This window comes from Orycteropus afer, unplaced genomic scaffold (genome assembly GCF_000298275.1).
Source record: "Orycteropus afer afer isolate SDZICR_OR568_19922 unplaced genomic scaffold, OryAfe1.0 scaffold00897, whole genome shotgun sequence".
Taxonomy (NCBI): Eukaryota; Metazoa; Chordata; class Mammalia; order Tubulidentata; family Orycteropodidae; genus Orycteropus; species Orycteropus afer.
Window position 1 is genome coordinate 105222 of NW_006922484.1, and position 13497 is coordinate 118718.

General features: G+C 36.7%; 1 protein-coding gene across 1 annotated transcript; it reads left to right on the forward strand.

The window, feature by feature from the left end:
* Positions 1-7051: 7051 nt before the first annotated feature.
* Positions 7052-8161, forward strand: LPAR4 (lysophosphatidic acid receptor 4). Its single transcript, XM_007958257.2, has one exon. It carries the CDS (start codon positions 7052-7054, stop codon positions 8159-8161), a length of 1110 nt encoding a protein of 369 aa, XP_007956448.1.
* Positions 8162-13497: the final 5336 nt, after the last annotated feature.

Below are 13497 nucleotides of genomic sequence, written 5' to 3' on the forward strand. Positions count from 1 at the left end.
ATGGAGTTGGAGCTGACTCAGTGTGACCCCTCCTTGGGTTTCCGAGGAGGTATCACTACGGAAGTAGATTGCCCAATCTTCCTTCCTCCGAGTGGCTGGTGGGTTTGAACTGCCAGCCTTCTGGTTAGCAGGAGAATGCCTTAGCCACTACACTACCAGAGCTCCCAATAATAAAGCATTCATATTCCATCATTAAATATGTTGACTCTCATTTCTTTTGATTTATATTATATACTGGCGTAGTGCCTAAGGCATTTGACTGCTAACCAGCAGGCTGGCAGTTCAAACCCACCAGCCACTCCTCAGAAGGAAGGTTGGGCAATTTAATTCGTAGTGACACCACCTCGGAAACCCAAAAAGGGGTCGCTGTGAGTCGGATATGACTCGAGGGCAGTGAGTTTGAATTTTCTATACTGTACAATCTTGGTATGCATTTTACTGAAAAATTCTCTTTATGGCACTCTGTTGTGATTGGTTCTATCTCACAGTATTCATTGGAGCAAATTCCATTCCACAGTACTTCCAGAAAGTTCACTGATTACCCATGCCTTTGATAAAATAACAAGAGCTCTGGGTGGCATTGTGCCTAAGGCCTTTGACTGCTAACCAGAATGCTGGCAGTTCTAGAATTTGATTTGAATTAGTGTGGTGAATACCACTCTCCTGGTAATAGATTTTTACACAAATTCTTCTTTTTTTAAAAATTTTCATTGTGATTTAGGTGAAAGTTTACAGAGCAAATTCATCTGCCACACAGCAGCTCACATACACTTTGTCTCATGATATTGACTGCAATTTCCCACAATGCAACAGCTCCCATCTCACTTCTTCCCCATAGTTACCTCTTCCCTGCATCCTTCCCTCCCATGTACTCTGCCCCCCAAGCTGTCTCCCTGTGTATACACAGCCATTCTATTTGCCCATGATTGATCTCTCCAAGGAGTGTTTCTAGCTAATGTAAATGTTTAGCTCATGTGCCTGTCTTTTGTTTGGCTGGAAGCCACAGGAGTGGGTTCAATTCCAGACTTGAAGGGCAGCTAGGGGCCATAGTCTCAGTGGTTCCATCAGGCTCTATCCAACCAGCAAACCTGGTCCCGTGTTTTTTTTTTTTTTTTTTTTTTAATTATTAGATTTTTACACAAATTCTTAATTTCATTCTCCAAAATTTTTTGTAATCAACATTTCCATATGATTGCAGTTTTTATGATGTAAAGATCCACAATGGCTGGAAGAATGGTAATTGTTTATTGTAATCCAGGCAGTTTTGGTCTAGAGGAATGTTGACTCTTTGGCCCAAGGCTTCTGTGCCACTGGTTCCACCTTTAGCGGTGGGAGACATAGTGTCCATTCATCCCATTCGGATCAGTTTTCTTGTAGATCAGATGAATTTGTTTGCAATTATATAACTGATTTGCCTGCTCAAATGTGTTAAGGACAAGTGTGATAAAACTGAATCCCTAGGATAAAAGCCTTGTAGAATTTAGAAATGAGCTCTTTTAGGAATACCCAAGTATTTCCTCCCAAAAGGTCTGGAGTTTCTGGTGAGATGAGACGTGGAGTCTCAAGACTCTAGAATCTCTCTGTAGTTATCTTACTTTTTAACTATATGTCAGAAAAAAATCTACTTTAGTAGATCTGATGCAGTCTTTGTCTCATCCTGTTTAACTCTACAACACATTGTTTCCAAGGATAAGACTGTGTCATCATCAGGTAAGGGTTGGGGCATCTTTTGGTGAAAAGAAAAAGAGAAAATCAGGTTAATCACTGAGGATGGGCTCTGATCAGATTAAGACCTATGTTAATTTGCTGCTCTCCTCAAATAAAATGGAGGAGCAAAACAGCTTTAATAATCTCCGTGCAAACTAGATTCAGCTTTTAGGAGCCATTATTAAGAGTAACTTTCTTGCATCAAAAATAAATGAAGGGTATCAATATAAACATTAGGCACACAGTAAGGATTGCTTAAGATAGACCTGATACATACAGATCAGGTTCTGTTACACAGATCAGGTTCCAAGTCTGTTATGAAGTGAAAAATTTAACTGTGATTTCCTTCATATGGAATGTCATAAGGCTAGGTTGTATTTGGAAAGCTATTGTGAAACATAAACAAATGCATATGAATGTCAATTGGAACCATGTGTATGATTGTGACTTTTGCCTGTGACTTGGGCTAGGTTTCCTAACAGTGTCGTTCCTTTTAGCAGCTTCTTATTTGAGAAGCAATATTCTGGAACATATTCTCTGTTACTCTATCAGGATAGTTCTGAGCTGTATTTTTTCACAGCATTGTGTGTTTTCTTCTTTGCTAGATATTTATAGGCAAGGACACAATAGGTTTCAACTTCCTTTGTAACCCACTGTCTCAATTTTCATAAGCTTCTACCAGAGTAGAAATAAGAAACACTCTGAGGATCAAAAGCACTCTGACCTGACTCAAGCTCATTAAAAAGTGAGCAAAGCAAGAGAGTTTTGAGTGTAGTCTGCCTTCAGGGCCTGGGCTTTTTAGAGGTCTGGACTAACTTCTGCAGATGCAAGTCAGTCTAAGCTAATGGGCTTATGCCAGAAGTTAGAGCTTTGTTTTCAATGTATCATCTCAAAGATTTGCATGTTGTGAAATGAAGATATTTAGATATTCATCCTTATAGGGCCAAAAGGCTAGCTCTACAGGAACCCAAAGATCTCAAACCTAGTATATTTTATGACCACTAGAAGTTTTAGAAAAAAGAAAAAAAATTGTGAGCAGTACTAGTAACTATCCTAATTGGCTCCATATGTGTAGGTCAAAGTTAAAAATTCATTGAGGATCAGATTTCTTTTTGGTCAGCCTCCAGATGACCTGCTTCCTGACCATTGTCAATGAAAATACATCTACTCAACACTCTGAAACTCCTAAGTGATTAATTGTTGAAATAATCAGCTGCAAATATCTTCACAAGAGAAATAGTCCAATGTTCCTTGCACTGGAAGACTTAATTAACTTCATCAGTCTAATTTTTCCCTTCCTCATCTTATCTGAAGCATATGTTGGACTTTTGCCTCCATCCAGTGTGCAGTATGCTAGCCATTTAAGCAAATTTGGTGGCTAAAAACACTCTTTCTTTTTGTCAAAGTATCATAGCTAAAAATCCATCCTTTGGGCCAGTCAGAAAGGAGAGTTTTTTTTTTCTGCATATCATTTGACCTTTCCTCAAAATCAGGTTAAGAGCTAAATGCCTCTCTGATTCTTTACTATAGCTCCATAGGAGATATTTCTTTGGGGGGAGCTCCTGGGTTGTCTTTTTATGAGTAAATTGTGTACTTAATGTTGAAACGGAAGGGGAGCTCTCTCTATACAAGGTGTATATGGCATTAGGAGAAGGAAGTGTTACTAATATAAATATCAAAATACCAAGAAAAACTGAGATATGTTTCGAGTTGCCAAATGCATCAGGAGAGGAAGAAGGAAACAAGCTTCTGTGATGCTTCTTTGTGGTTAAGTAGGGTTGAATACTGGCAAGCTCATGAAACTACTCACAAGCCCTGTTGAATCCTCCTAGCCTCAGCTGTGAGGCTCAGAGTTAATATTTGTACAGGGAAGAGAAGTAGTATAGCCAAGTTACAGAGTGAACCAGTGTCTGAGTTAGAAATAGAACTCCTTGATCCCAATGCTGTGTTAAGTTCCAGCACCACACCCTCACTGCTAGACAGTAGAGATGTTGTGTGTTCTACCAAGGGAGAGCTGTGAATAGAGCCATAGTGGCAGTTTTCCCATATCCTCTCTTCAAGATTGAGAAAAGACTGTAATGCTTTCTTGTTTGTGGTTCTTTCTGTCCCACAGAATTTGATTACTTAAAGCAGCAGAGCAGAAGTGACAGGCATTTACAGACTGCCTCCTGTGGGTATAGTGTATAAAACCTGTTGCTGTTGAGTTGATTCCGACTCATGTTGAACTTATAGGACAGAATATAACTGTCCCATAGGTTTCCAAGGCTGTAAATCTTTACAGAAACAGACTGCCACATCTTTCTACCATGGAATGTCTGGTGGGTTTGAACTGCTGACCTTTATGTTAGCAGCTGAACACTTAACAACTACATCATAGTGTATCCTGGGGAACACAAAACTGAATGGCAACTTGGAGAGACAAAACTCACCTATTTATAACACAACATCTTGGAAGTGCAAAATAATACATAGCTAGTGAGTCAGAGAATGCTGTGTAAAGGGAGGTCATCAGAGGGAGTCCAGGCAGGGATGAAAAGTCTTCCATTATAAAAGCATTTTCCAAATACAATAGACTTATTGGAAGTACCTATTTTAAAAATTAAATGCAAACAGAGCATAGTGAGTGAAGCCTGGCTTTAATGTTAGGGGTCTCTTTTAGTTCTGTAATTTCTTTGGGTTGTGTGACTATGTTAGAGTTTTTTGGCTTCCTTATTTTTATCAACAATGAAATTACTCTTTTTGAATGTGACTCATAGCCTTATGATTTTAAAAAAATATGTCTAGATCAATGGGTAGTGAGTGGGATGTTAAAAATAGTATATAAAGTAGTTTCAGTAATTGACAAGTTTTCCATTCTCTTTTTTCTTCTGCCACTTCATTAATGAAACCAATAAACTGCAAAAACTTGGGTGCAAAGCCCCCAAAGTGAGGTCTGAACACCATTGACTGATATTTTCCAGACTCTTCCTGTCTCTACTGATCAGTGTCAGTGACCTTAAACAGTGATAGCATTTGTCCTTGTGTGTGAGAAACCAGAAAGGAGTATGATGAAGAAAGGTGGAAAGGATGGAATTGGAGGAGTTGATGTGAATTGTAAATGCCTCCCAAGGCCCTGAAGGCAAGTTAGATAGCTACACTAACCTTTCCTCAACAAGATTTTCTTTATCTTCTTTTCTCCTCTTTCAACTCTCTAGTTACTCTTTCTCTGCTACTTTATTTCCCATCTTCTTTCTTACTTCCTATCCTTCCATATTTTATTTTTCTTCTGGCTTTTTTTTTTTTCAATCCTGAACCTTATATAAGGTCAAGGTTGCTTCTTTCAAAAGATGAACTAGGCCTATGATATGAAATGGCTAAGAAGGAATATGATCTTGGCACAGAGTTAGGCACACCATGAAGATTTAGGAGACGAAAATTCAGAGGTAGCAAATTTCCTTAGCTATCAAAAATGACAACAGTTTGGTTTGCATCTCATATTCTCCAAAATCATATTTCCATCTAAGCACTGTAGTGAGTGAATGTTATTATTTTTTTTTTCCTTTCAAGCTAAGTATTTTTTTCTCAAGCCAAACACTGGTTGACATGACTTCAGGCCTCTGTGTTTCTGGCACATTGTCCCCTTGAGTTCTCTCCCTTTTATATACAGAGTGTCTTTGACCTGTTTCCTGGGAGATGGAAGAAAAGAGTAATGTAAGAAAGAATCACTTCTGAGAAATGTCTTTCATATTTTGAAATATAAACATGTGAAAACCCATTATTGGATATGTCAGGAAATAAAGATCACCCTTATTCCATATCCTCCCCACTTAAAATAATTCATTCAGCAGCTTCCAGTCCAAACTCATTGCCATTGAGTAAATTCTAACCCATAGTGACCCCATAGGACAGAATAAAACTGCCTGTGTAACATTTCCGAGACTATAATCTTTATGGAAGAGACTACCCCATCTTTCTCTTGCATAGCTGCTGCTCAATTCAAACTGCTGACCTTCCATTTGACCTCTTTAACCACTGTACATACAGGTGTCCTTATAGTGTATTATACATTAAATAAACAGTCCTTGTATAGGGACAGTTGTTGACATAAAGAATGTTGATAAGATTTCTACATGCACCTTAGAACAATGTTTGCCTAGATACCCCACAAAGATAATTAAGTCAATGACTGCCAGATGTGCAAATGGTGGCAGGTGGAGGACATGTAGCTTGTCATTTCAGAATTGCACGAAATGGGGTACAAGGATGGCTGTTCATGTCAAATCCATCTCACATCCAATTTGTGTTAGACAAGAAAAGTCTTAACCAAGGCCATTTTAGGAGATGAAGTCATAGAAATAGCTGAAAGAATGGGCAGTGGGAGAGGGAGAAAGAAGCTTGGAAAGGGATCTACAGTCTGCAGTAGGGAAATGCTGAGGTTGTTAGAATTATTTCTATTAAGGAAAAGCAATGTAATACATGAAAACATCTTTTAGCCAGAAGCTTTAATTGTGGGATCCCTGCCTTCTGAGTTTTTGTATTAGAAGAAAAAGGCGAATCAACAGTTTACTTTGGGAGTTTAGTCAGACTGATTGTTTCTTCTTCTTCTTCTTCTTCTTCTTCTTTTTTTATTATCTTGCTCTGGGGTTGCATATTCACCTGTAATCTTAAATTCAGTAGAACTAATACTCAGACAGTGAAGTTCAATAATATTGGAAAGTAGACAACACAGTTTAAAGTAGTTAACAAATCTAAAGATGTAAATTCTAGTTCTGACTATACCATTGACATTCTCTTCTAGTTCTCACATTCTATAATTCTAAGTTACATAAGCTTCAGTTTATGCTTCTGTAAAATGGTTGTAATTCCTGTCTTCACTACCATAGGAAGTTCATGTGGGGATCAAATAAAACACTACTTTTGAAAGCACTTTGAAAGCTGAACAGTGCCACAGAAATTCCAAGGTTTTAGCATTGTTCTTTAACTATTAGGTTTTTTCTTCCTTCCTTCTTTCTTTCTTTCTCTCTCTTTCATGCTCAGATAACCAACAATTGATTCCAGTTCATTGCAGTGCTACCATATTGCACTTACTACATTCAGTGTGGTCCCTCCTACTCATGCAACAAATCCTTATTGTATCTTTTAACATATGGTAGGTGCTCAAAAAGTACTCGTCAACCCAAATTGAATGCATGTTGTCTTCCAATCTGAATAAACAGAATATATCTTTTACTCCTTAAAAATAATGCATGAAAGGCATATTTGATTATTGGTTCCATCTTTTCCCTCATAGGAAGAAAACATTTCTTACCAGTCCCTAGTCTCAGAGTGGTGAACTCCTGCAGCCAGCAGGCCTCCTGAAAAATCCATGGGTGACAGAAGATTCATTGACTTCGAATTCCACGATTTAAATTCAAGCCTCAGACCCAGGTTGGGCAATGCTACTGCCAATAATACTTGCATTGTTGATGATTCCTTCAAGTATAATCTGAATGGTGCTGTCTACAGTGTTGTATTCATCCTGGGTCTGATAACGAACAGTGCCTCTCTGTTTGTCTTCTGCTTCCGCATGAAAATGAGAAGTGAGACAGCCATTTTCATCACAAATCTGGCCCTCTCTGATTTGCTCTTTGTCTGCACCCTACCTTTCAAAATATTTTACAACTTCAACCGCCACTGGCCTTTTGGTGACACCCTCTGCAAGATCTCTGGGACTGCATTCCTTACCAACATCTATGGGAGCATGCTTTTCCTCACCTGTATTAGCGTGGATCGTTTCCTGGCCATTGTTTATCCCTTTGGATCTCGTACCATTAGGACCAGGAGGAATTCAGCCATTGTATGTGCTGGGGTTTGGATCCTAGTCCTTAGTGGTGGTATTTCAGCCTCTTTGTTCTCCACCACTAATGTCAACAATGCAACTACCACCTGCTTTGAGGGATTCTCCAAACGTGTCTGGAAGACCTATCTATCCAAGATCACCATATTTATTGAAGTTGTTGGGTTCATCATTCCTCTAATATTAAATGTTTCTTGCTCTTCTGTGGTTCTGAGAACCCTCCGCAAGCCTGCAACACTGTCTCAAATTGGGACTAACAAGAAAAAAGTATTGAAGATGATCACAGTGCATATGACAGTTTTTGTGGTATGCTTTGTGCCCTACAATTCCATCCTCTTTCTGTACGCCCTGGTACGCTCCCAAACCATTACCAATTGCTTGCTGGAAAGATTTGCAAAGATCATGTACCCAATCACTTTGTGCCTTGCTACTCTGAACTGTTGCTTTGACCCTTTCATCTATTATTTCACACTTGAGTCCTTTCAGAAATCTTTCTACATCAATAGCCATATCAAAATTGAGTCTCCATTTAAGACTGAAACACCTCTGACTACAAAGCCTTCCCTTCCAGCTATTCAAGAGGAAGTTAGTGATCAAACAATGAATAATGGTGAATTAATGCTAGAATCCACTTTCTAGGTACAAGAACTGTCTTTGAATCCAGATGCATTTTTCCTATGCTATGAATAATGGAAAAGATTTAAAGCTGATGAAACTGAGAATATAATAATGTGCTGACTATTATCAGATGCATTGGTTTGAACATTTATTGTACATATGCTGTTTTGTTAAATAATTATAGGTCAAGTCTAATTACAACAACCAAAAGGAATTGCCAAACTCTTTTGCGGGGATGGAATGTCATTGAATCACATTATATAAGTGGCCAGTGGCCTTGCTTGACTTGAGTGATATGGATAGTACTTAAAAATATATTTTCATTCCAATGATATTTGGTAATTGGGTTGGGCCTATAAATATAGAACAAAGTCAGGGATTATTTTTAAAATGTTTGTGTTACTACTGATAATAAGCTAGTCCTTCTTTTCTTTTTGAATTGTCATTGAGTTTGTTTTATCACAAGAACATATTTTAGCCTAACATTATTAATAAACTATGTATCACATTAAAAAAAAAGTTAGCAAAATTTGTTGTGCGTATTTTGAAAGGAGAAAAAGAAACTGTGTTTTCATGAATAATAAATGAGAAAAAAAAAGAGAATTAACTTGATTTACGTATTTGTAATCACCGGCAATATTAGTTTTTTAAACCTCTTTTTTTAAAACTATGTAAAAGTTTTCATATAAAAAGTTTACGCCAGAAAGCTAATAAGTAGGTGCCCAAAATAGGCGCCAAATTAAAAATCACATAATTCAACAAAATATCACTAAAAACACTAAACACCATCAATTTTTCCCCTTAATACTTCCACTTAACTTTCTCTTGGAAGACTGGGCTTTATAAAGTACTTATTTTTTTTGTAGGAAATTTTGGAACACAATGCAGCCAGAAAGCTGCTGAATTTGTGCCCAGGTCAGGAGCAAATTGGAAAAATAAACAAAGCAACAAAATAATAACAAAAAATAAAGCAACAAAAATGTTCTTAAGTTTGCATAATTTTTTGGCGGGGAGGAGGGATAGAGATCTGTAACCTAAAAATACTAATACTTTGATATTAAATTTTGGAGTACAATATAGCCAGAGAGCTGGTGAATTTGTGCTCAGGTCTAGAGCAAACTGAAAAAAACAAAACAAAACACCTACCTAAAAAAGTCATAACATGTGCATTAATATTTCATTTATTTTTTGAGAATTGTAAATTTGAAGATTGTCCTTAGTATTAAATTTGGAGGTACAATGTAGCTAGAAAACTGCTAAGTTTTTCCCAGGGCAAGAGTGAATTGAAAAATAAATAAAACAAAACAAAAGGAGAAAACAACTACAAAACAAAAAGCACACAAAAAATTAGAACTTGTATTTTTTTGGGGGGAAGATCTGTAAACTTAAAAATTCTATAATTTTCGTATGATAATTTGGATCACAATGCAGCTAGGAACTACAAAACAAAAAGCACACAAAAATTAGAACTTGTATTTTTTTTGGAAGATCTGTAAACTTAAAAATTCTGTAATTTTCATATGATAATTTGGATCACAATGCAGCTAGGAAGCTACTCAGGAGATGAGCATTTTTTTTTTAATTTAAAATGCAAAATAATAACAAAAAAGTAAAAAGTTTAACACAATAAACAAATTCTTTAAAATTTTGTTTTTCTTTCTAATGATAAATAGATTTTAAAGTACCAGGATTTTAACTAAAAACCTCTGTGAATAATGTAACTTTAAAAATTGTTAAATCTGTGCCTGAGTTAGGAACTAATTGAAAAAATACAAAAACAACAAAATAATAACAAAAATCAATTCTCAAAACTGGCATTATTTTTCCTTCTAAAGTCTTAAAAATAAATATACATTGTATTGTCCTATGAAGAAAAGTTATAGATGAAGAGCATAAAGTGCTACATAGCCTCAGTTAGATGAAATTCAGATAAATTAGGTTAATGTCAGTTGTTAAATTGCATTGCAAGGTCAAATTAGAATCAAAATATGAATAATCTTTTTGTTTCTTTGGGTATTCTTTCATTTCCATTTTTTGCAAGTATAAATTGTATGTGAATTATTGTTTGTGCTCTTGACTCTCAAAAATATGAAATTTTAGGATTATGACACTAAATTACTTAATAAGATATGTTAACCAAATTGACATAAAATATATTAATAAAACATTTTCCTTTTGTGTAATTTCCATGTTTAGTTTTTTCTTTACTTTTGCATATTTCATTTTCTTCTACGTAATTTCCATTTTTTATAATTAACATAACTTGCTGATAATAGAAATTTTTCATAAGAAAAATGTAACCAACAAAATTAATGTCTACATAAATGTAAATTTTACATTTAAGAACAAAAACTATAGTGTAGTTGTAACTACAACTTGGATTTTAAATATTTATTGATGTGATGAAATATATTTTGATTATCTACCATTTACACTTTGGTCAATTACTTATTCAAGTTTGCCTTTATTTGTGGGCAACCAGCATGCATTTTTTTCCTTTATTTTCAAGTAAGAACTTATTAGAGTATATTTGATCTCAAATCAATTCCAATACCTCATTTTTGAAGCTGTCTGAAGCGTAATGCAGAACTGGCAAATGGCAAGTCCCTGGGTAAACTATTCAGAGATTAGGAGAAAAGCCCAACTACCCTCTTACCCAATTCTTACAACTTGGCTTTAATTTATTTGGAATTTTTAGCAAAGTTGAAATTTTAGTCTGATTTCTAAGATTTGATTAAATATCTTAGGGCAAAAACTTGGAGGTCTGGGGAAAGTCTGGGTGAGCAGACTATTTGACAACAATGAAAGTCATGTAGCCAGTAGATCAGTAACTGAAATAGGTGGTGATCTGAAGTCTAGCAGCAAAGGAAATTAGTGATCTTTGTGCTCAAGCCTCTTAACTCTCAAGGAAAGCAATGGCATCTCAAAAACTACATTGTGCATTGGTTACCCATGAGATGACAGCAAACACTGCCTTTTCTGACATGACAAGCATTTGCAGGCCTAGGCTATGTTTAAAATTAGAGGAAGTTTGTCATTAGTGATCCTGTAGGCCGGTCCTCCGAAGAATGGAGGTTGAGAACTTTTGTTTCAATTACCTATCTGTTGTCCTTCTCCTCCTGTCCTCACTTACAAACACTCACCAGTTCTATTTGTATGATTTTCCATACCTCATGCCCTCTGCCTCTCTTTCCTGTGGCTCTTCTGCACCCCATTATCTCTCCCCCACCCCACCCCCAGAAATATTACTTCTTTGTGAACCAAAAACAATACAACCAATATGTACATTTCTCTGTCAAGATAGTGATAGGTTGAACAGACTCATAGCTTGATGTGAATGATTAATCGCCTCACCTACCTCCTTTAATTTTGCATTTTAGGAAGGGAGTCTGGTTAACTTAAATGACTGTCCGAAGAAGGGTGGATGGGAAGAGATGACTGTCTGGTAGATGGTAAATCACCCCTTGAACCTCAGCCTCTTTGGATTCATTCCAAAGTCTCTGCATTCCAACTTTCTTGTCCTGTTTTTTCTCCCTCTCTTTTTAAAATAACATTTTATTGTGTTTTTGGTGAAGGTTTACACAGCAGTTTAAGGTGTCTCATTCAACAATATCTACACAAATTGTTCAGTGACATTGGTTACATTCTTTACTATATGTGAGCATTTTCATTATTTCCATTCTGTTTGTTTCATTTCCATTAATCTAGTTTCCTTGCTCCCTCACATTATCATCTTTGTTTTAAAGTAATTAATAGTTTGGTCTCCTATAGGTGATTTTTTAAAGGAGCACAGTATTTATGGGTGACTTTCATTATTTTGTGAGCCAGTTGGTCATTTAGCTGCAAGGCGACCTCAGGGGGTTAGTTTAAGTTCAAAGTTTGCAGAGTATTTCAAGGCAATAATACAGGAGAATTCTCTAGTCTCAATCAGTCTATTAAGTTATTATTTATTTATTCATAGAAATTTGATGTTTCTGTATTCCATATTTTTTTTTCCCAATTCTATCAAGGTCCATCTATTCTGGCCCTGATTAAAATGGTCTGGTTCTTCTTGTCTCAGGGTAGATAAAGCCATGGTTTATGCAGATTGTAATGTAGACTAGTTTCTTCCTTGAGTCTTTTGGTTTCTTTAAAGACCAATAGTTCAATCTTAGATAGCTTCTGTCAAGCTTTGAAGACCCCAGACACTACTCATCAAATAAGGATGTAGAAAATAACTTTATGAATTATTTTATGCCTATTGACCAAGATAAGATGCTCCATGAGACTATGGTCTTAATCCTTCAAACTCAGAAAACCAGTTCTGTGGGGAGTTCAGTTATGTCTAAGAAGTATCCATAACTGTGCCTCCTATGTTCAGATAGTCACATAGGTGCATATACATTTATATATGCATACACATATATACACACCCACAACTCATCTGTCAGTTTGTCATACTGTGGTGGATTGTGAGTTGCTGGGAGGCTGGTGGCCATGCCGCCAGTATCTCAGATACCAGCAGGGTCACCCATGGTGGACAAGTTCAGCAGAACTTCCAGACTAAGACAGACTTGGAAGAAGGAAGGGGCCATCCACTTCTAAAAGAATTGGCCAGTGAAAACCTTATGAATAGCAGTGAAATACTGTTTGATGTATTACTGAAAAACTTGATAAATAGTCCTGAAACATTGTCTGATATAGTACTGGAAGATGAGACCATCAGGTCAGAAGGCATTCAAAATATGACTAGGGGAGAGCTGCCTCCTCAGAGTAGAGCTGACCTTAATGATGTGGACGGAGTAACGTTTTTGAGACCTCCATTTGCTGATGTGGCATGACTCAAAATGAGAAGAAATAGCTACAAACATCCATTAATAATGGGAACATGGAATTTATGAAGTATGAATCGAGGAAAATGGGAAATTGTAAAAAATGAAATGAAACGCATATCCTAGGCATTAACCAAAAAGCAAACCAAACCAAACTCACTGCCTTCGAGTTGGATCCGACTCATAGCCACCCCTTCTTGGGTTTCCAAGGCAGTATCTCTATGGAAGTAGATTGCCCAATCTTCTTTCTGGGGAGTGGCTGGTGGGTGTGAACCGCCAGACTTCTGGTTAACAGTCAAATGCTTTAGGCACTATACCACCAGAGATTCTAGGCATTGGTGAGCTAAAATGAACTGGGTTTGGCCATTTTGAATCAGACAACCATATGATCTACTATGCCAGCAATGACAAATGGAAGAGGAATGGCGTGGCACTCATCATCACAAAGAATGTTTCAAGATCTATCCTGAAGTACAATGCTGTCAGTGATAGAACAATATCCATACGCCTACAAGGAAGACGAGTTAATATGACTATTATTCAAAT

Excerpts from the sequence above, each read along its gene's own strand:
- LPAR4 (XM_007958257.2), top strand. The coding sequence starts at position 7,052 with ATGGGTGACAGAAGATTCATTGACTTCGAATTCCACGATTTAAATTCA.